This window comes from Balaenoptera physalus (genome assembly GCF_965194825.1).
Source record: "Balaenoptera physalus genome assembly, chromosome: 12".
NCBI lineage: Eukaryota > Metazoa > Chordata > Mammalia > Artiodactyla > Balaenopteridae > Balaenoptera > Balaenoptera physalus.
In genome coordinates, this window is record NC_138897.1 from 48,974,047 (window position 1) to 48,998,647 (window position 24,601).

The window sequence follows — 24,601 nt, forward strand, 5'->3', positions numbered from 1 at the left end:
ACATTATGTAGAGAACTGGACCAAATCAGTGACCTCAAGTCTGGCTGTGTGTCAGAATCAACCAGAAAACTGTGAAACATTATTGATTTTTAAGGCCTCATCCCGCTGAATCATAATCTCCGGGAATTGGGACCTAAGAATCTATCTCAAGAATCTTAATTTTTTAATCCCCTCAGATGATTTTGATGACTTGCCAGACTTGGAAATCCCTGAACGAGATGACCTCAAAGTTCTCTTCTAACTCTCAGACTTAACGATTCTTAAGAATATTGCAGAACATTTTCTTTAATAAATAAATAATGATTAGTCATCTGCAAAATGAACGTAGCCTAAATGTACATGGGTGGCTCTAAAGTGCCAGCGGACCAGCTGATTTCTTAAACTGGTTAAAATACGTCTTGCAATCTAGTTAATAAAAAATGTTTATATGTATCCTGGGAAGGAAAACTTTATCTGGCCTGTTTCCCAATTATTAAAGTTCCAAATCACTGAAATATAAATAAATGAGACTTTACCATACTTAGAACACCAGTATGATGAAAAATTTGTTTACACCAGGAGGTTTTAGGTTATCCTTCAATCATTCATCTCTGGAACCAAAGTACCTATGCGCGCCAGCGCACACGCATACACACGCACACACACGCACAAATGTGACACATGGTAAATGTTGGGCAATTACTGAGCTGGAACAAAGGAGACCTTCAAATTCCATCGCCTTTTTAACCTTATATTTTTCTTTGCAAGAATCTAGGGACCCAAAGACATCTAAATAATATTATTAATCAAGACATACTCAGCTCTTTAAGTTTCTCTAATTATTTAACTCTTAAGTATATTACTTTGGTCTAAGTGGTGCTAAGATGAGGAGTAAAAAGGAGTATTTTTAAAATATTAACAGACTTAAAGAGAACAGATTAATTTTGGCTAAATTGGCTTCCTGTGTAAAGAGCTTCTAAAAAGTATACTATGTTGCCATATGAAGGAACTCTAATTATTGCAATATTGTAGATTTTGCCTAATCTAAAATTGAACCTGTAAGGCTCCACTGGAATTGTTTAGAAGAGAATAATTGAAACCCCCTTCAGCAAGTTAATTCAGATTCTTCTAATTTTACTTTTCTAGTTCACAAGGTATCTTTTTTTTCATGGTGTTTTCAAATTGAAGTTCACACACATCAAATAAATGGCATGATAATCAGAGGTTTCAATATCCAATATGCATTCATTATTATCTGTCATTATTGTCATTGTCACTATTATAATTGCACACTGTAAAAAGAATGGAAGCTTTTCCACAGGAATTATTCACGTGTATTAGTTTCTAGGAGTAATTGAATAGCTGACATTGCATTTATATCAAAGTAAAATATGTGCTGGGTTTTCTCATTTGTTTTATTCTTAAGAAATAAGAAATGTAGAGTAATCTCTATTAGTTCTCTTTATTTGGATCCCGAAATGTTCACAGTTTTATGTAATGTCCGATGTATATTTTCTTATAACAAGGCTCAAGATAGCCAATATAATTAAAATGATAATTTTCTAAGAACATACAATTATAAGATAACAGCTAGGTAGTGAAACCCTCTTAATTAACTTGTATTTATATATATGAATTCAACAAGTATCTCTGTGAAAAATACTACTTTTCTTTTTTAACTAATCAGGTTTGGCATAATGAAATAAAGCCCACATTGTATTAATACTAAAGATAAATTAATAATAATTTACCTTAGAGTTTACATAGAACTTTTCACTTCATTGTTTTACATAATCCTCATGACAATCCTTTGAAGATGCAGATCAGATATTACTCCTCTATTTAAAGATGAGAAAACATAGGCTCCAAGAAGCCAAGTAATTTATACAAAGTCACTCTGCTGAATAGCAAAATCAGCCCTAGAATCCAGGTCACCTGGGTCTTAACCAGAATTTATGGTAAAATAAAAAATTTTTAAATAAATTTGAATTTTAAAAAGATCATGGACCTGGTAGAGTTAGAAGGGCTAGGTCTGAACACTGTTTCTGCCACTTTATTTGACTATAAGAACTCCCAACTACTGATCTATAAGGCATATGGGTACAGTTCCAAAGTACTTCAGCTTCAAAGAAGTCGAGTTTTTTTGTTTGTGGCAAAATTAATATTGCAAGCTGATATCACATTGAACATTCTTCTACAAGTACAGCTCCCCCTATGCATGAGTCCCTGATAGGAGGTTTTCCAGAAGGTATTTTTTTCTGCTGAGGCATATAGGAGGCATTCTATGGCACCAGAGTTTCATTAAAGGAATTCTCTTGTTCCCTTCCTTCCCATGGAAATGTCATTAACTGTATTCAGTTAACTCTCCGAATGTTAGGTTCTTAACCAACAAACAGTGCTTCTCCACAAGGGCGTACTTCGCCAAGCGTCCTTGAATCAGAACGACCAGGCTGAATATGTAATAATAGATTCTGAGCCACGCTGTGGGTGGTGATCATATTTAAGAGGAACCCTTTTACATTTATTGACTTTTTCCTTCAATCATGGTTGTTTCGTTTCTTCCCACCACCACCTTCAGCCTTTCAGGTGAACGAAAGGTTCAATTATATGTAAAGCGACCGTTAAATCAGCAGGGCCCTTGTGGGGGGCTGGGTCTCTCCTCCTCCGTCCAATCGCAAGTGAGCTCAATCCATTACTGTTCCCGAGGATCATACATCCATCAGGTCGAGTGCGCCGGCCAGGGTGCATCTTATAGCTTTTACTGCATATGAGACATTGCAGGCCTGTTCTCAGGAGCTGCCAGGCAGGCTGGGAATCACAGTCACGGTTAATAGCAGCGAATTGCCAGCTCTTGATGGGTGGGTAGTCACTCCTTTCAGTGGTTGCCCCCTGGGGGAGAAGGTAGAAAAACAGAGGGAGGGAATTAGAGTGACTTTGCACAGCTGAGCAAGTTCATGCCGCTGGATCAGTGGCAAGCGTTGGCAGGGCTCCACTCTGGGGAGGCTCAAAACAACCTCACAGTCTCATTTTTACCAATTGGTGCTGCTGTGTCGCCACAGTTGCCCTGGGATGGGGGGAGGGGGAGGAGGAGCTGGGAAGAGGATGAAGGCAGAAGTCTCAGCTAAATTAAACAAAAAGTCCTGTTCGCGCTGGTGAACCCACCCCAGTTAGCCCTGGGCTACCAATTGTACCAAACTGGTATTTGAAGTTCGCTAGGTGATTAAAGAGTTGGCTCACAAAGTCTCTGCATAACCTTAATTTTTTCAAGGTTCTTTGAGTGGAGAATGGTTTATAATAATGATTTTGACTAATACGATTTTTGACATGCAACTTCAATGCTTAACCTTAGCACAACTCCAGAGCATTTCATGTGTACTCAGCTGTAAAGAGTGATGATTTAAAGGGATAATATAAGAAAAAGGTCGTTCTAGAATGAACCTCTAACAAATTGCATAAAAGGAGCTTATTATTCCTTGAGTATGGGGATATGCCGTGCTTCTGATCATTTTTCTGCTTGGTTCAAAAAAATTGTTGAGACATGAATGGGAGAAGAAACAGGAAAAAAATGAAATAGAAATCTGCAAGCAGGGAACATTCTTTTGATGGTTATGATTTTGTTGCCACTAAAGAGGCTCTACAATAATGTGGTTATTCATCTCCTCTTTTGTTTTGGGTGAAGAATTCGCTCTAACAAGAAAATGCTGTTGTTGGTTGGTGGATTGCCTCCTGGGCCGGACCGGCTCCCCAGCAATTTGGTTCAGTACTATGATGATGAAAAGAAGACATGGAAAATCCTCACAAGTGAGTGCCTTTCTTTCTTTATTTACCCACCTATTTATTTCAGGTTAGAGCTATCTTGATGAATTTGAAAACATGGTTAATCAAATTAGACATTTTATTGATTTGTTACCCTTTGGAGGTGTGTTTATGTATCACAGGGGATTTAAAGTAAAAGACTAAATTAACATTGCAGAGTGGCTGATTTGGTAGTGGAAGAAGCCTAAATTAAAACTGGCCTAAAATCAGTGCACTTGAGTTGGTGTTTCTGTGTGTGTTGCCACAGAGGGGGAGGGAAGACAGAGATCTTCCAAAAGAAGTTCTTCCATTATGGTTTTGCTCTTGGAAAAGGGAAAGCTTGGTTAATAGCACTAGTAAATTTTCTCATGTCAAAATGATTGTTTAGTTCATTGTCTCTGTAACTAATGTTCATTGTCTCTGTAACTAATGTTCATTTTGCTTTTTAGGCATCTTTGCTCATTAACCTTTAATCTGTGGCCCTGGGTCTTTAGAGAACCATCCCCTTCCATTGCTCCACTGTTCAGATGCACAGATATACCCAGGACCTCTCCCTACTGCATTAAATTGTGCTTGCAAACTTCCACCCAAGATTCTTCTCCTCCCCTCCTTAAAGGGTGATTGTGTTTTACAGCAAACCTCTTGCCTTGGGCACTGAGATTTGGAACTTATTGTTACATCGGTTATGATTCCCAATCTGACTCGGTCATGGAATCAAAAATCATCGTTTCTTGAATGTAGCGGGCTGTGTGCACCGGTCCCCTTGTGGGCACCGTGGCTGCACTGGTCAATAAAACTAAATTTTAACTGTCAAAATTGCCCAGAGCTGTATAGATAAAATAATAAATGAGCAATTTTCATCCATAAATCAAAGCCATACATTTAAAACCAACAAAAGTGAAAGTTAGATTTTCTTATTGCATGTGTCTTTTAAGCAGTTATATATATTAGCAGATTTTTTAAAAAGTCATTGCCTCTCCTCTTACTGAAAGCCCTTTAAAATAACAGAAACAGGACAACAGTTTGCCCATAAATGCAGGAGAGGAGCAAAGACATGTGAGGTGGTGCTTGAAATAATACATTTTGGAGCTGGCTTACCCCAGCGAAACCTGCAGTAGCATCGTCCAGGAACTGCAGTGAGAAAGCTCCCTGGACACCTATACACTCTGGTTGTAGTAACGAAGTGATGGAGAGTAGAAGCCAGATTAGGAAGGAAGAAAGAAAAATAAGTTAGAGATGCCTTCAAATGATTTTCATTCTCTTTTTGACAAAAATACCGTTCATAGTGATTTAAACATCTGAATGACTTGAGCAAGCTGTATTTTCAAGATTCGTCAGAAACTCAAGCTAAAGTAAAACCAAGGAATCAATTTTCTGACACTTGATCAATAGAGAAAGCCTACACAGAAGTAGACATGGATACCGGGAGGAGGAGAGAGGAAAGAGGAATGACAAGAGATTCTTGATGTGAGATGACAGAGAAACAGAGGCCAAGGGACAGGGAGATATTACACCCAAGCGATAAGTGATATTCGCTCACAAATCCATCTCTTCTCCCAAATACATCAGGCAGGGTCCAATTTTCTAGTGGTTTGAAGCCCTACATTAAAGGCAAAAAGATTAATTAAAACATTATGAACAATACCTAAGAAAAATCTTAGGCTCATTTCAAGCCTTATTCAGAGACAGGGTGATCATCCAATTTATTGTTCAACCTAGGAGACTTTAGAGCATGAAATGGGGATCTGTTAATTATGCTGGGGCAACGGGTATAGACTGGAACATAGGCTCACCCTACTTCAGTTTTTCATATTGCCTGATTTAACTCTTTACTTAGCAAGATGTAGTAAGAAAGCACGAACTTGAGTCAGTCAGACCTGGGTTCGAACCCACATCCGTGACCTTGAGCAAGTCATATACATGTCCTGAGTCATGGTTTCTTCATTCTGCAGCATCCTTTGAGTATTTTGAAAATAAAGTTGTGTTTGTAAATCATCTAGCACATAGCAGGAACTCAATAAATTGCAGATAACTATTGCTATCGTTGTAACACTGTTACCAATATTAGCATAAGAACTGTATGTACCTTTATACCTTGGAGGCCTCAGTCAACTGAAGCTCTCCAGGAAGAGGGGAGACAAATTACATTGTAACAGATGCAACACAAAGACCCACTGCTTCAGTAGGGAGACCATTTTCTCTAGTTTTTATATGTTGAATGTAGTAATCTGCAGACTAAGAAGTAAAGATAGATGGGTTTCTGTTGACTCCATTCATCAGATTTGAAATTGAAGGAAATAAAGACATTAATGTATAGAAAAGTTCGAATAATGGGAACATTTTCAAAGATCTTGAATCTTTTTTCCCTATACTCAGGCAGCTCACAGCTTTGAAATAAATGTCTACTCTACTTGTACTCTTCATTTCACTTGGCTTGTACTTTAAAAAATAGAGTTTATTACTTGCTGGGCTGTGACTACATGGTCCCAAGTGAAAGCATATTTTTTAGGTTTATTGGAGAAATATAGACAGTTTATTTGGATGATTTCTGCTGCTGGTTTGTATTTTTTAATTAAGGCGTCTTATTTGGCTAAACTGAATAAATAAGTCAGGTAACTGATCAATTTCCACACTCTTTGGCCCATCTAATAATAAATGAAGAACTGTTTCTTACTGGAATAAGAAAGTATCCAAATTCTCTCCAAATCCAATGAAACATTAGGAATTGCAGAGCTTCCCACGGTCATTTTTTTTTTTTTTTTTTTTTTTGACCCCGAAGAACTGCCAAGCTAATTGGCAGGGAGTTGAGGATGACAATTAATGCTAGGAGACAGTTCCTGGTGTGGTGTCTGCTCATTTACTGAATGACTCTCTCCATAAAAACTAACAAATAAGCTAACCAGCAAAAACCTAAAACCTGAGATTAGCTAGAGCCTCTGAATCTCAGAATCCTTTACCCACTTGGCTTGAGCAAACATTTTCCAGCCTGTCTCACAGACGTGCTTCTTTTAGAAGGATGCCATCCACGGGCAGGAGCACAGATGCCCACTTAAGGGTGCCACACCACTTACACATGTAATAAAACCAAGAAGAATTAAAAGGAAAGTCAGTCATAATTTTCTTTAGCTCTTATTCTGTTATGTTATTTATGTTTTAGAAACACTATATAAGGGGTCCACAAATAACAAGAAATTGAATAGAGTGGAGGTGAGTGGAAGTGAAAAAGTGGTTCTACCTAACATAAAGAAAACAAAATTCAACAGTCAGCTAACCAGTGGCTTGGTCTACCCAAACAGCAAAGGGAATGATTATTCTCACTGAAAAGATTTAGTAACATGCTAACACAACCTTCATTTTTATCCTCCTCTTTGGAAAAAAATCACTTATTTAACCTTATAGAATTAATATTAAGAATAGTAACAGCGTTCCTCAGCCTCTATCAGCAAAGTACTGAGAAATACCCTGTAAAAATGACGGTAGGTCCTTTTGTAAATGTGAAATGTTAAGTATTGGCATTGTTGTTCTCTTGACTGTTAATAATGACAGGGAAGTTGAAATGCACTTTTGTTCATTTTTATTTTACAGTACTGCTTTTCTTGCATTTCTCACTCCTGCACGCAGTCTGCCGTTTCATTCTTAACCTATTAGGAAGCAGTACAGGAGACATGAATACTAAAATGGCCAATGCAAAAAGCATGCCTCTTGCACTTTGCAGGTCCTAAATCCTTTGTTTAAAGATCAAACAAAACAGTTCCCATGGCTACTATGTACTTTCATAGCATATGACTGACACATCAAAGTTTTTATGAAGTCCTCGTGTGGAAGCAGCTTACCTTCCTTCCCAGGAGACAGTACAGAGGGGCTGTCTATTCTATTTGGGTTCCCCACTGACCACATTCTTTACTGGTCAGTAAAGTGTTTCCTGGAAATTGACTTTCTTTTTGCTACATTTCAGATAAGAGAGTCTACTTATTAGATGCTTCTTACTGTTTTCTGTGAGCAATGCCAGGAAAAAGGATTTCAAAATATAGATTTAGCTCTCCATGTGCTGCTGAGGAGTTCCCTTTAATAAGGTTAGAATGAAAACTAGAAGAGCTAGGTTAGAAAGGTGTGTTCCTTCTTTTGGCCACTTTCAGTTCCCTTCATTAGAGGGAGGGGGAAATGCCTTTTTTCCTCTTCCTTTCAATTTACAATTCTGTTCTTTGCTTGGTAGTGCAAGGATTTGGGGACTTGTATTTTTTCATTCGTAGAAAAAAAAAGAAAGCATTGTGCAGAGGTTTCCTGGGTTGTCTTCTATGGTTCATGGAGGACCGTGAACTTGATCCCATCCACCACGCAGGAACGGTCCCGGGGCTGGGAGTCATCGATTTCTTTTAGGAGAGTAACAAACATCAGAGGCTGGTGGACTCTTCATTATTTTAAAAAAATATACTTTCCATAAATGTTGAAGAAAGACTACTGAGAAAACACATCTTATCTAAGACATTGAACTTCAGTTCCAAAAGATAAATATAGATTTGATGTTTATCCGATATTTGAGCAATGGAGAATGGTTTAATTGCTGGTTATTCAGGGAATAATAAACCTGCACATTGACAGTTTTGATCAGACTTTTTTCTTGGTCCTCTGTTTCTTGATTTCAGTTCATTTCTGTTCTTTGAGGGTATGTTGAGAGGAAAGGCAAGTTAGTCGAAAACAATCATTTCTTATCATTTGTTTTGAAAGAAATAAAAAGTAAGCTTAATTGAGGGTTTTATACCTGTAGGTTTCCTCTATTCATATGATCTTTATTACCAAGAACCAAAGTCCACAAATTGTTTAATTTAATTTAATTTCTAGACAGGTAGGTAGGGTCTGTAGATAGCGCACTTCCCGTTGCAGGAGAACCTCAGAGAACAACTATGTGCTTCCAGAATGACTCAAAATGCCTGGGAAGAATTTAGACTTAACTACAGACCTTATTCCTTTATGTAGCAAGCAATTATTGCACACCCACTCTGTGTTGGGTGGTAAAGTAGAATGTGATCATCTCTCCTTCCAAGAACCAGAGGAAGCAGTTACAATAAGAGTGTGCTGAGGGATAGACAGGGGAGGCTGGGCTGCTATGGGAGCACAAAAGGGGCCCTTCATCTAGACGTGGGAGGTTAGGGAGGCTTTCCTAAAAGTGACCTTCTGTAAAGCTGGAAAAAACGGGTAGGAATTATTGATGCAAAGAGGTGGGTGATAAAGTATTTTAATAAAAGGGTCCAGTACTGGGAGTGCCAAAAGGCAAGAGAGACTTGGTGCCTTCTGGAAACTGAAATGAATTTGTGTATCTATAGGAGAGCCTGAGGTTGGGGAGGTATGTGGTGGGGCTGGAGAGTTAACCAAGAGCCCTATTGTATGGGACCGTTTCAAGGAATTCCTAAGATAGGTTCAAGAATTAAGAATTGAGAGTAGACATACCCCTCTCATTTTTATTTTTGGTGTTAGTGAAAACACAGTGATCTAAAGGTTTTAAAAAATAGCATGGCAGTTCTTCTCTCTTAGCTTGGAACTTTGAATTTCAGTTCATGGAGTAATTGTTTCCAGGACATTGGACAAAGAAGAAGAAGAGAGAATTGTGTTTGGACTTTTAAAATATGTTAGCATCTAATTTTACCTTCAATGAGCTCGATTCTAATTTGGGATCCATGGCTGCACATTGCTATATATTTTGAATTATTTGCTGCTGTGTATTCATGCACCAGTGCATTAGTGGATTTTTCATAGATTTTTTTTAAAAAAATATGTGTGGTGGTCACTCTATATACTGTATTTCAAGTAAGTTGGGTGACTAGAAAAACCAGTTGACTTTATTTCTGGTTTATATATACCTCCCTTGAATATGGCAATTGCTTTTTCTCCAGAGAACAGCATGGGTACCAATAATTCTGATGCCTTCTTTACACACCAGCTGTGGTATTTGCTACTGAATCTGGCGTGAAGGAGGTCTGAGTGATACGGGTTGCTTGGATTTGCTCTGTGTCAATCCTAGGTAAATTGCAGGCGAAGTCCAGCAAACCGTTGCATGTGAGCACTGAAAGATTAAATGATCTTCTTACCCAACCCTCTCATTTTACACATTAATTTCATTCATTTAACAAATATAAGCAATACCTTCTATGTAGCAGGCATTGTCCTAGATACAGAAAAAACAATGCTGAGTCAAAGCAAATAGCATCATGTGTTCACCAAGCTTAGAGTTTAGTGGGGGAATCAGCATTAGTAAATAATTCCAGATAGCAATATATAATAGCAAAGTGTGATAGTGCTCTGAAGGAAGGGTATAAAATATATAAAGTCGTGTAATGGAGAGACCAGATCTAGTGTAGGAGTCATGGACGATATCACCAAAGAAGTGACACTTGAGCTGAGAACTGAAGGATGAGACAGAGGTAGCCAGATGCCCAGGTAAAGATATGAGAGACGATTGCTTCAGGTTAGTTAAAAGTAAGTCCTAAGACCCTGTAGGAAGGAGGTGCGTGGCTGAACTCAAATAGTGAGGGGGAGAAAGATATGACGTATGGCTAAAGGCCTTAGCAGAAACCAGACCATGGAAGCACTTCTATGGCACATTCACAATTTTGGTTTTTACTTTAAATGACTGAAAGGGCAGAGGTGTCGTACCCAGAGTCCCATGATGATTTAGTGACAGGATGAGGAATAGAACACCGGTCTCTGTGTTTCTCTCAAACAGTGCTGCCTCACGTACCACACCAGTCTGTCTCACCAACAAGTGCTGTTAGTCAAGACTCCAAGCAGACGAATGGGATTTAATCTGTGCCGACCCATTGCACCCATGAAAATCTAAATGGATCCAATGCACTTGGATTAGTTCCCCATTCAGAGAGTAGAACTAGTACAGGTTAACTGAATAAATATCCTACTCCTAGAGGTCAAGAATATATTGGTTTATGAACTAAACTGCAAATTAAGACGTGTAAGTGATGGAATTTGCATGTAAGATTACTGACAAGCCATAATTCAATGAAGATTTCTTGACATTTTAAATCTGTCTCGGAAGCAGTGTCAAAAATGAAACTATACACAGACACACACACACACACACACACACAGACACACACACGCACAGACACAGAGCAACATCTCTCAGGACAGACAGATCTAAATGGAAATATACCCCCAGACATTGTTGACCGTGAGCCTTTGGTCATGCTGCTTCCTCTCTGATCCTTCTCATCTGCAATGTGAATATAATTATACTCACCTCTTAGATTTATTGTGAAAATTAAATAAAATAATACAATAAAGTTCTGGGCTCAGCATCTGTAATATAGTTATTCCCTTATACATTTTTTTAAAATTTATTTATTTAATTTATTTTATTTTTGGCTATGTTGGGTCTTCGTTGCTGCATGTGGGCTTTTCTCTAGTTGCGGCCAGCGGGGGCTACTCTTCGTTGCGGTACGCAGGCTTCTCACTTCAGCAGCTTCTCTTGTTGCGGAGCACAGGCTCTAGGTATGCGGGCTTCAGTAGTTGTGGCTCGGGCTCTAGAGCACAGGCTCAGTAGTTGTGGTGCACGGGCTTAATCGGTACGTGGCATGTGGGATCTTCGTGGACCAGGGCTCAAACCCGTGTCCCCTGCATTGGCAGGCAGATTCTTAACCACTGGGCTACCAGGGAAGCCCCTTGATATATTTTTATTCTACTTGACTCCATTTTGCATTGTTTTATAACCAAAAAGAAGTGAATCGTGTCTTCTGCTCTTATCATAAAAGGTTTGAGAAAGGAGACACACTTTTTTTTTTCTTTTTGTAACAGTTATACATTTTATTTTTAAATCTAATTACATATATATTTTTAAATTTTATTGAAGTATAGTTGATTTACACTGTTGTGTTAATTTCTGCTGTACAGCAATGTGACCCAGTTATATATATTCTTTTTCATATTCTTTTCCATTATGGTTTATTACAGGATATTGAATATAGTTCCCTGTGCTATACAATAAGACCTTGATGTTTATCCGTCCTATATATAACAGTTCACACCTGCTAATCCCAAACTCCCAACTTTCGCTCCTCACCCACCTCCTTTTTGGCAACCACAAGTCAATTCTCTATGTCTGTGAGTCTGTTTCAGTTTCATAAAATGTTCATTTGTGTTGTATTTTAGATTTCACATGTAAGTGATATCATATGGTATTTGTCTTTCTCTTTCTGACTTACTTCACTTAGTATGATAATCTCTAGGTCCATCTATGTTGCCGCAAATAGCATTATTTCATTCTTTTTATGGCTGAGTAGTATTCCATTGTATATATATACCACATCTTCTTTATTCTTTCATCTGTTGATGGACATTTAGGTTGTTTTCATGTCTTGGCTATTGTAAATAGTGCTGCTATGAACATAGGGGTGCATGTATATTTTTTAATTATAGTTTTTTCTGGGTATATGCCCAGGAGTGGGATTACTGGGTCATATGGCAACTCCATTTTTACTTTTTTAGGAATCTCCGTACTGTTTTCCATAGTGGCTGCAACAACCTACATTCCTACCAACAGTGTAGGAGGGTCCCCTTTTCTCCACACCATCTTCAATATTTATTATTTGTAGACATTTAATGATGGCCATCCTGACCAGTGTGAGGTGGTACCTCATTGTAGTTTTTATTTGCATTTCTCTAATAATTAGCAACATTGAGCATCTTTTCACGTGCCTCTTGGCCATCTGAACAAGACACACTTTTGACTCAGAATGAAATTTCTATTTCTAGCATGAAGCTATGTGTATCAGTTGGGATGGGCTAGATTATGCTGTGGTAACAAACAACTCCAAAATCTTAAACCAACAAAAAACTTAGTTGTAACTCATGCTAAGTGCCAGCACAGGTTGGCAGAGGACGTCTGAGTCATTCAGGGATCCAGGCATATGAGGCTCTCTACCTTAACAGGCATTTCTACCATCAGCACAGCAGGGGGAAGAATGAGCTGCAAGCATCTTGCACTGGCAACTAAAAATGACATTTGTCATTTCTGCTCAGTCACAGGATTCATTTGAGACTCCCCTTGATCTGGAAACCAAATAAAGAGACAAACTATCTGGCTCCCTAACACAAAATGCACAGTGATAGATTAGGGGCAGTATGAACACAACAAACTCTTTAATTTAGAAAGAGCGTAGCAATTTAGCAATCCCACCAAATAGGCATTTGGAAGGGTGCCTACCCAAAGTTGTGTTCCTTGATGAGAGTCCTCCCTAACGCTGCCCATCAGCCTTTGTTCTCCATCGCCATGGGTCCACTGTTTGGAAGATTCTTCTTTTTCATTATCTTCCTTATCTGAAGTGAACCTGAGGATTGTACACTTCCTAGGAGTGGAAGGGTTTTCTAAGTACATTTCATGTCTAAGACATTTAGGGGACAATGGTTATTTTAAGTCTCTAATTGTCACAGGCTCTTGTAGTCCAGACTGGTGAATCTTTTGGTAATTCATCCTCTAAAAAACTTAGCTATCTTCTTATATTTATATTTCCATCTACTCCATGGCCAGTGACCATATGCACTTTTCTGATATACTTCTTATATTGCTTTTTCCTTTGTTTTCTTATAGCCATTTTTCTCTTCTCTCTCTCTCTCTTTTCTCTTGCTCCCTAATACTCTCTATATTTGTCTATCTACCTGGCTCTGCTGGGAAAGCTCCCTTTTTACTCTTTTCCCTGAGTTAGAAGAGTTTACTGGGTGTCTCTCCTTTCATTGAAACTTTCTTCTAAGATACTCTAAGGTGGTAAAATTACTGTGAAAGCAATACTTTTTCTTTTTTTTTTGGAGTTCGGAGCAGAGAAAGGTTTATTGGAGGGCCAAGCAAGGAGAACCGGTGACTCGTGCTCAAAAACTCTGAACTCCAAAAGCCGTACTTTTAATTTTCTTTGTCAGTAAGCTGAGTTTTTTCTTAAATTTTTTTTGGAGTATAGTTGATTTACAATGTTGTGTTAGTTTCAGATGTACAGCAAAGTGAATCAGTTATACATATACATATATCCACTCTTTTTTAGATTCTTTTCCCATGTAGGCCATTACAGAGTATTGAGTAGAGTTCCCTGTGCTATACAGTAGGTGCTTATTAGTTATCTATTTAATATATAGTAGTGTGTATATGTCAATCCCAATCTCCCAATTTGTCCCTCCCCACCCTTACCCTCTGGTAACCATAAGTTTGTTTTCTACATCTATAACTCTGTTTCTGTTTTGTAGGTAAGTTCATTTGTACCCCTTTTTTAGATTCCACTATAAGCAATAGCATATGATATTTGTCTTTCTCTGTCTGACTTACTTCACTCAGTATGACAATCTCTAGGTCCATCCATGTTGCTGCAAATGGCATTATTTTGTTCTTTTTGATGGCTGAGTAATATTCCATTGTATATATGTACCACATCTTCTTTATCCATTCCTCTGTTGATGGACAGAAGCTGAGCTGTTTTTTAAAATTTTTATTAGAGTATAGTTGCTTTACAATGTTGTGTTAGTTTCTACTGTACAGCAAAGTGAATCAGCTATACGTATACATATATCCCCTCTTTTTTGGCTTTCCTTCCCATTTAGGTCACCACAGAGCACTGACTAGAGTTCCCTGTGCAATACAGTAAGTTCTCATTAGTTATCTATTTTATACATAACATTAATAGTGTGAATATGTCAATCCCAATCTCCCAATTCATCCCACCCCCCAGAAGCTGAGTTTTAATTTACCTTTTTTGCTCAAAATTCTTTTCAATTTCATCTTTTCCCAGATGAGACTGAAAAACATTGCTTCTTCCAATGCTGCACACTCCTAGATTTTGGGACTGTTTCTTTCACTCCTGCTTATAAATAGGCCGATGTTTTTTGTGAGATCATCTCTTCTTTGCAGATCTTGCCAAGCACAGCCAACAGCAACCAATACACACTATCAACATTCTGTTTTCCAACCTCTTCCCTTGGAGGGGGAAATTTATTAAATAACTGATTAACCATCAAGTAAAAGCAAACAACAGTTTTTACCTAGTGGTTTTCCATACCATAATGTGCATTTCCATCTTTCCACATTCCAGCATCAGTTTCCTTGTCATCAGCCACTGGGCCCTCTTAGAACCAATGCCTATATCTTTTAGAGGCTAGGCTAGGTTAGGCAGGCATAATAACAATCCCCAAATCTTAGTGGCTTATATAAGTAAAGATTTATTTCTTTTCATGTCACATGTCTATGGTAAGTTATCTAGGTCTCTATTTCATTTCTCCTCCTCTGGTGCTCCGATTGATGGAAATTCCACTATTTGCCTTATTCCGGTTGCCAAGGCAGAGCAGAGAAAAATTTCACACTGACTCTTTAAGCTTCTGGCCTGAATTAACAGATTCTATTGGCAAAAACAAATCACATGGCCACACCTAACTTCAAAGTAGGTGGAGAAATGCAACCTTCCCAAGCTCTCAGAAGGATAATCAAAATATTTGTTCAATAGCCCTAATGATTACAACAGTGCACCCTTACGTTCAACAAATATTTGGTTCACTCTTCTTCATGCAAAGTATTCTCACTCCTCCTATGAGCAGTTATCAGTCAGAAGTCATAGCTGCTCCATGCATCTTTCTATCTCTTCCTGCATCAATGTGACTTTATTGTTGGGACTGATCTTTATTCACAGAAGATTAGATGACTCTACGTTAAAGGAAAATTTTAAAATACACTCCAAATATTATTATAATGCATTTGAGAGGGTATTTTTCTAATTCGGACTCCTCTCAAATAGTTTAAATATGTCCTAGTTTATGTGATTTTTACTAGTTCTACTGTTCATTATATGTCAACTAGTATGCATCTATAATATAGTTATACAAGAACAAATATAGATATAAATCATATAGATACACATAATTCCCATAGAACAGAATGGTTTTTATCATTGAGAGAGATGATAAAAAAGGAATTGAAATGACTTTCAAAATTACAACAACAAAAGAATGAAAACCTAGGGCAGTGATTATTATATGCAAATAATTCCATCAAAATAAAGGAGTAATTAAGGCAGAGTGCAAATAAGCAAACCGTTCCTTTTCAGACTCACAACATGACTCTATGGTGGCGTCAAGGAACTAAATCTGTATTTTGTGACTATCTGGCCAGTTAGAATTTTTGGTTTTGTGTATCATATAAAAAATAACTCCATTACTGGGGAATGATCATACTATGACCATACCTTAGTATTTATTAATGATATTGCTTTCGATGAAGCAAACAGTTATGCTTCATAGAAGATACCTGAAGGGCCTGTCTGTATTTAGCTGGCACTAAAGATGGTTTTGTAAAAGGGGAGTGTTGAGCAGATACTTTCTCATCTCTGTGTCTGGATGTCAAGGCAAACTACTGCTCCTTACAGGGTGTGCTAATTATTAATCCTACTGACATGCCTTATTTGGTCATTAAGTCTTAATTTCTTTAAAGAAAAGATTTTAAGATTGAATTCCAGTTATCTAGCTAGAACAATAATCATTGTGAGTTTCAAAGACGAAAATCTTGCCACATTTTTATGTTGAGAGCCACAAAGCACTTTCAGAAAATCCTACTGCTAAGGCAATGATGTATCACTTTCACTTTCATTATATGTTTTTAATCAGAGCGTGACTTCACACCAGACAAAGCGATGCTTTACGCATGGTCTCACTTGTTTTTGCTAAAATCTTTTGACATGATTAATTTTACTTTAATGCTTTTGTCTTGTTGTAATGGTAAGGATGATGGGTATAAACCAGGCAAAAATACATGCTTTTCTATTATAACACCTCTGAGCATTAAAAATATCTTAGATGAAAGGGGGAAAAAAAATCACAGGAGACTGGTTAGACTGGAATTAAATTTCTTGCTACCTGAACACAGAGAACATGAGATTAAAAAAAATGATTCATTGTTTTTAGTTTCATTTTTGGTATTTTTTATAGCAATTTATTCATCTATATGATTAGATCTGAAGAGGAGGAGAGAGATTGTAGCTCACAGATTTCTTGATCTCATTTGTCACTTTGTAGCATTTACCTCCTTCACAGTATTAAGGGACCAAAAAATTAACCGATTCTATACGAGGTGTATCTCAACCAGATGCAGGTAAAGTAAGCCATATTTTCCATAGTGATGCCTGGCATCGGATATAAGCGAGTTTTCTGTGGTACTAATTTTCAGTCTACAAAAATTGAATACAATATCCTTTGTCCAAATTACGGAAAAGCAGTGGTGTAGGTGACCTTAAGAAGAAAACAATAGGCCATTCAACAAGTGAGACTTCCTGTGAGCAGCTGTCCAAGTATCAATTATTCCATATTCATTTGAATTATTCCAAATACATCAATTTACCATATTCCAATTCACATATTCTTTTTTCCTTAAAAAATGGAGTTGCTTACCCATATTACAAGAATATGACACTTTCTTTTTTCTACACGAACTGTCTGCTTGTTTTACTTGCCTGCTGAATAAATCCTATTACAATACAAATATCATCTAATGCTGTCTAATGGAACTTTATGCAATGATGGAAATGTTCTGTATCTTCACAATACAATATGGTAGCCACTAGCCCCATGTGGCTATAGAGCACTTTAAATATGGCTCATACAACTGAGAAACTGAATTTCTAATTTTAGTTCATGTTGATGAATTTAAATTTAGATAACTCTTTGTGACAAGTGGCTTTTGTATCAACAGCACGGCTCTAGATAAAGTTGTGTGATGTGGTCACAGTCACTTAGGAGAGCTGTCTGCTGGCCCAAACCTATTCCCCTTTAAGCAAGGTTAAAAAATCGGTGACTCCATGAAATAACTAAATTCAAAGAACACCCAATGAACCACCTGTGAGCTCTCTTCTAGGTGCTGGGATTTCACCTCATTCTTTCCTAGAAATCCCCACTTTTTGTTTTTGTTTTTTAATTGTTCAAGGTTTTCCTTGAGGAGTTATGGGTTTTTTTTTTTTAATTTATTTATTTTATTTATTTGGCTGTGTCAGGTCTCAGTTGTGGCATGCGGGATCTTTCACCGCGGCACGTAGGCTCTCTGGTTGTGGTGCCCAGGCTCTCTATGTTGTGGCGTGTGGGCTCCAGAGCGCAGGGGCTCAGTAGTTGCGGTGTGCAGGCACAGTTGCCCCGAGGCATGTGGGATCTTAGTTCCCCAACCAGGGATTGAACCTGCGTCCTCTGCATTGGAAGGTGGATTCTTAACCACTGGACCACCAGGGAAGTCCCACTTTTTCATCGAGGTTACCTGCTGTATTCATTTCCTGGGGCTGCCATAACAAAGTACCAAAAACTGGATGGCTTAAAACAATAAAAATTTATTCTCTCACAGGTCTGGGGGCTAGAATTCCAAAATCTAAGTGTCAGCAGGGCCATGATCCTTCCAAAGACTCTAGGGGAATAATGCTTCCTTGCTTCTTCTTAGCTTCTGGTGGCTCCTGGCAATCTTTGGTCTTCTTTGGTTTGTAGTTTCATCACTGCAATCTCTGCCCTGTCTTCACCTGGCCTTTCTCCCTGTGTCACTCCTCTGTGTCTCTGTGTCTAAATCTTCCTCTCCTTTCTCTTATAAAGACATCTGTCACTGGCTTTAGGGTCCATCCTAATCCAGTATGACCTCATCTTAACTTGATTATATCTGCCAAGACCCTATTTCCAAATAAGTTACATTCACAGGTTGCTACTGGTGGTTAGAATTTAAGCATACCTTTTTGGGGGACACAGTTCAACTCACTATAGTTGGCAAATGACACACATCAGGAAAAAATATAACAAAGCAAAGAGCTATTAAACACTTGCTATGTGCAAGGCACACATTCTAGGCACTTCACTCGCATTTACACTCTGTGGTATTAGGCGCTATGATTGTTTCTACTTCAGATGCAGAAATGGAGGCACAGAAACATTAAGTCATTTGCTCAAGGTCACACAGATGGTAAATGGCAGAGCCAAAATGTGTACCCAAATAGAGCTCCAGAGCCTGCACCGTTTTCTGTTTCTCATTACTATAGTAATGACAGAGAGCAAATCGTAAAAATAGTTAAAGGTGAAGCAAGACTAGACTTCAGCATTTTTTGCAGGATAAAATGGAATATTCTCTGCACAAACGGAATATATTAATATCCGAAATATGCATGTTTCTTTGTTGAAACTTCCACTACCCCTTTGTTGTTAATTGAAGATTGAAGAAAGAATATGGTACATACTGGGTTATTTCTAGGTGAAAATTATTTTAGAAAGAGGTGATTTTCACTTCCCGGGGCCTTGCAGTTCCTTCCACGGCTTTCTGTGTACACCTTCTCACTTGCAAAAATTACAGTTGTAAGGGCTGTGTGGCAAAATACAGTTTCCTAAAGAGGGAAAAGCCGTGCATTTTGCTTTCTTGGGTTGGTTGTCTGATTTTTCTCGTACTAATGATGACGAGGTATTCCTCAGTCTGGATATGTTGGTAAATCTCAGATCTTCGTTTCCTGTTCATTCATAAATTTGCTTGAAGTTTTTCATTACCGAAATCATTAACTTTACCAAATATCAGTAGCTGCTTTTGTGTGTGCATAAAATTTCCTAGGATTAAATTACTTGTTCCACGTTAGAGCTTTCATTTTTTAAAAAAAATGATAAGGCATCCTTTTTTTGTCTTTATTCTTGTCAAAAACCCAAATCATTTTCCCCACCTGAGTGATAATCAAAAGATGTATGTGCAGATGAATTAAGGAGAAGTGTAATGGTTACTTGTTTTCAATCTTCTTATTAAATTTGCAAGGTTGGATATCCTGTATTGCGTTTGTCACATATACATGTAAATAGGTTTCCTGATCTAATTCGGAAAATAATCCACAATGTTTCTCATAATTTATATGTATCTCTAACGTCCAGTTCATTTGCTAATCTCAGCATTGGGGATTCGTCTTCCATGTCTTGCTCCAGCTGGTTTCAGCCCCGAACTGAAAAGCTTGAGTGGACGTGGGTACAAGATGAAGCCAGAAGCGTGGCACTACCCAACACTTTCATTGGAGGGAATAACCTTTCTTGACCTTTGGAAAATTTTTAAATTTTCCATTTTCTGTTTTATTTATTTTATTTTATTTTATTTTATAACTAAAAGTTTTTATTTTGGATTTTTTCACACAATTAACCACATTACCTCTTCTGAGATCAACATCCTTTTGAACATGAAACATTTGTTAATAATTTCTGTTCCCCAACAGAAATTTTGTTTGTTTGTTTAATTTTTATTGAAATATAGTTGATTTATAATGTTGTGTTAGTTTCAGGTATACAGCAAAGTGATTCAGTTATATATATACATTTATATATATTCTTTTTTAGTTTCTTTTCCATTATAGGTTATTACAAGTTATTGAGTATAGTTCCCTGTGCTATACAGTAGGTCCTTGTTGGTTATCAATTTTATATATAGTAGTCTGTATATTTTAATCCCAAACTCCCATTGCCCCCTTCAGTAACCATGTTTGTTTTTTATGTCTGTGAGTCTATTTCTGATTTGTAAATAAGTACATTTGTATCATTTTTTTAGATTCCACATATAAGCGATATCATATGATATTTGTCTTTGTCTGACTTACTTCACTTAGTATGATAATCTCTAGGTCCATCCATGTTGCTGCAAATGAAATTATTTCATTCTTTTTTTTGGCTGAGTAATATTCCATTGTATATATGTACCACATGTTCTTTATCCATTCATCTGTCGATGGACATTTAGGTTGCTTCCATGTCTTAGCTATTGTAAATAGTGCTGCTATGAACATTGGGGTGCATGTATCTTTTTGAATTAGAGTTTTCTCCGGATATATGCCTAGGAGTAGGATTGCTGGATCATATGGTAGTTCTATTTTTAGTTTTTTAAGGAACCTCCATACTGTTCTCCATAGTGGCTGCACCGATTTACATTCCCACCAACAGTGTAGGGGGTTTCTTTTTCTCCACATCCTCTCTAGCATTTATTATTTGTAGACATATTCTGTTTTTTTTTTTTTAAAAGAAACAGAAACAGAAAATAGTTGTCTTTTTAAGAAGCAGCTTTTGTTCCTTTTACCAAATAAAGTTCAGTGATTTACAAATATGATAGCCAATGCCTGATTCTATCAGGTCTGAGAAAAGCCAGGGGTGAGAGTTGAATTCCCTTTACAGTTCACCTGCGTTCGTATAGAGGGAATTTTTTTTTCCCAAACCACAGGCTGCACCCCAGTCAGCTCTGTATAAGCATATATGACTATTGATAATGGAAGCCCACTGAAAAGAGAGGCTGGAAGGGTGCAAATCCATTAACATTACTGGAAAATAACAGGACATTTATTCTGCTGAAAGTAGGTTAGTAGCATCATCCTGATGCACGTTGCTTCCTTAAGCAGAACTGATGGAGGCAGGGAGAGCACAAAGCAGTACCTTCCGAGCTCTCCTGAGTTACACTTGTTAGCGGTGTATAATATGTCACTTGACAGAGTGCAAACGCTATAAACATATTTCCCCAGAATAAATGTTTTCTATGCCAACTTTTCCTTCTGAGAAAAATATGTTAATAGTAGTTTTCTATCCAGGAATCAGCAAACTTTTTTCATAAAGAGTCAGATAGAAAATATTCGGGGCTTTGTAGCCATAAGATCTCCATCGCAACTACTCAACTACCAATGTAGCATGAAAGCAGCCATAGACAATAAGTAAATGAATAAGCGAAGCTGTGTTCCAATAAAGCTTTATTTATAAAAATAGGTGGAGAGCTGGATATGACCTGCATGCATAGTTTGCCAACACTTGCCCTCTAATCTAAGGACATGTCTATTTTATTCACAAATCACACCACTTTGTAATAAAACAATACTTATCATCGTAAGCATGACTAATATTTATTGTCCTGACTAAGCCATGTATATATATTAGCTCATTTAATCCTCACAACAATCAATCCAATGATGCAAGTTCTACTATGATTCCCATTTTATAGAGGAGGAACCATGGCATAAACAGGTAAGATAACTTGTCTAACACCGGGAGTAAAAAGCAAAGCCAAGATTCGAACTCAGGTAGTTTCCCTCCAGAGATCACGCCCTTAAATCACAAGCCATACTGACCCTCAGGGAATATTTTGTGACCTTTATATTTAACTTTGAGACAGAGTCTGTTCTGAACATAAATGAAGCACTTTCTCAGCCAGCAACATGGGGGCAGACATTATATTTACTTTGTTAATTACCTCCATTCCCCTGCCTATTTCACAGGACATGCCCCACAAACACGGGACAAATGCTAAATCAGGAGATTAACTCACACTTGCCAGGGCCACAGGCAAGTACCAAAAGTAGCTAAACTTTGGCTCATTAGCTATGGGGTCCTGCAGGAGGTCATACACTGCTTGCACTGAGACGTCAGCCTTTCAAAGGTATGTCCAGCCCTTAAATATGTGTAGTTGGGTTTTTCTGCTTACCTGTCTTTGAACTTGCAAATACTTGTTATGTAAACCAGCTTCTTTGTGGACTCTTCATGCAAAAGAAGTAAGGGATAAAAAGACAAGGAAGGGGAGTTTTGATTTTAGCAGCACCAAAATGATAATGACCGTTTTAATTGAGCACTTGTGTTAAGCACATTACGTACCTCTTATTTGGTGCTCACAAGATTCCATTTTAAGGCAGATATAATTATCCTGATGAATATTTAAAAAAACTAAAGCTTAGAAAGACTAAATAACTTGTTCAAACTTACAGTTAGTAAATATCTGAGTTAATATTCCAAGGCATGAAATTTTGACTCCAAAAGCTGGATGCTGTACCCTCTCTGACCCTGTCTCCACTGAGGGTGTCTCTCTCCATCTCGTGGCTGAGGTTAACGTAGATGGAGAACTTCTATGTGTGAGACTTTGTGCTTCATGCTTTACACCAGGGGTCCCCAACTCCTGGGCCACAGACCAGCACTGGTCTGTGCCTGTTAGGAACCGGGCTGCACAGCAGGAGGTGAGTGGCAGGTGAGGGAGCAAAGCTTTATCTGTATTTACAGCCGCTCCCCATCGCTCCCATTACTGCCTGAGCTTCGCCTCCAGTCAGCATTATGGTGAGTTGTATAATTATTTCATTGTATAGTACAGTGTAATAATAATTGAAATAAAGTGCACAATAAATGTAATGCGCTTGAATCATCCCGAAACCACACCCCACCCCAGTCAGTGCAAAAACTGTCTTCCACGAAACTGGTCCCTGGTGCCAAAAAGGTTGGGGACCGCTGCTTTACACGGATTATCTCATTTAATACTCACAGTAACAATGTAAGGTTGAGATCATTATTATCCCCATTTTCTTGTTGAGGCAACCAAGTCAAGGAGCGTGTCCAAGCTTGTTCGTGGTGGAGCCAAATTAATGAACCCAAACAGTTGGCTTCAGAGCCTGCCTCTTAAACTCAACATTGCACTGCTTTTATCTTGTCGCTGTGATTTTAAGGATAAGAATGGACATGGGTTGAGGGCTTTCTAGGATAATGGAACTTTATGTGCTTATTTATTGGCTAAATTATATCCTCATAACCACTCTGGGTTATATCCCTATCTAGTCCTCACAACTGGAAAGCACTTTCAAGTCTATCATTCACTGGGTCCCCCACAATAACAATGTGAGATAAACAGGACAGGCATTATTATCACTGTTTGACATATGAGAAAACTAAAGTTCAGAGCAGTTAAGTGACCTGTCAAGGTCATGTAATAATTGATGAATCTGTGACTCAAACCCGTGGGTTCTGACCTAATTTAGTTTAGTGTTCTTTCTATTAAGCCATGTTCCATGAAACCTTATTAGGAGTTCTTTGACCTGTAACTGACATTATTTGAACTCTTTTTAACATGGTATTTTTTTTCTGACTGGATTATTTAGAAAAGTATATATCAGAAGCTTTTAATTCACTCAAACCATTTTGAATGGAAAAATAATTAATTCCTTGATTGCAAATAACGCAGCAGTGAGAACTCACAGGTGCCATATTAAAGCTAAAGCATATTTGGTGAATAACACAGGAAACAGAAGATGTTTAATTATGAGTGAGTTACTTAGAGAGATGTGGGCAATGGTTAAGAACACGTCAAAGAGTAGTTTACCTCCTTCCCCGTCCCTCAGTGCTAACAGTGGGGCACTTTCACCACTCTTAGGGCTGAAAGGCTAGGGGAGGGAACAGTTTCCAGAACAAGAGACAGAGAGCTGTGTTGAGATGACCATCTAATAGACATTTTATTCAAACAAGGAAGGCAGCCCACACTGACCCAGAAGAAGAAAGCTAGGGAAAGAAATACCCTGACCTTTCTCTTCTCCTTCCCTCAGTCTTCTGAAACCAAATCCAGCCAGAAGCCAGAGAAAAGGGAGCCCCGAGATGTGGTCAGTAACATCAGCACCCGGAAGAACCAAGCAGGCTCATTGGGGTGGAGAGTGGATCTGCAGGGCAATCAGAAGATGCTCAGCATTCACTATTCATAAGCCACCTTTTATTAGACACCAAACCCTTCGATTGACAATGTCAAAATACAGATATTTTCAGTTCTTTGGAACTGTAATACTTAGTGTGGCTTACCAGAGTTCCTTAAAACATGAGCTGTATTATATTTTCTTCTGGGTCAAACTGGCCCACTACCAAGTAAACAAATTAGAGTGGAGGCAGGTAGCAAGGAGACAGTGACATGGTACCACCAAGCCTGCACACCAGTTACAGGTCAAGCCTGTAACCTGTATTATCCTAAGTCCATCCCCCATAGTAAGAATGACCGTGAATATTTGTTTGACTTTTCAAAGATGGATGACTTTTCTTCTTTCTTGTG

At 38.0% G+C, this 24,601-nt stretch overlaps 1 protein-coding gene across 1 annotated transcript in view; it reads left to right on the top strand.

Annotated features, from left to right (window-relative positions):
- KLHL14 (kelch like family member 14) overlaps positions 1-24,601 on the top strand; it is a 122,794-nt gene that overhangs the window by 45,616 nt on the left and 52,577 nt on the right. Inside the window, exon 3 of the mRNA XM_082416113.1 lies at positions 3,659-3,780. Within this exon, the coding sequence (XP_082272239.1) occupies positions 3,659-3,780 (122 nt within the window). The remainder of the gene's footprint in view (positions 1-3,658; positions 3,781-24,601) is intronic.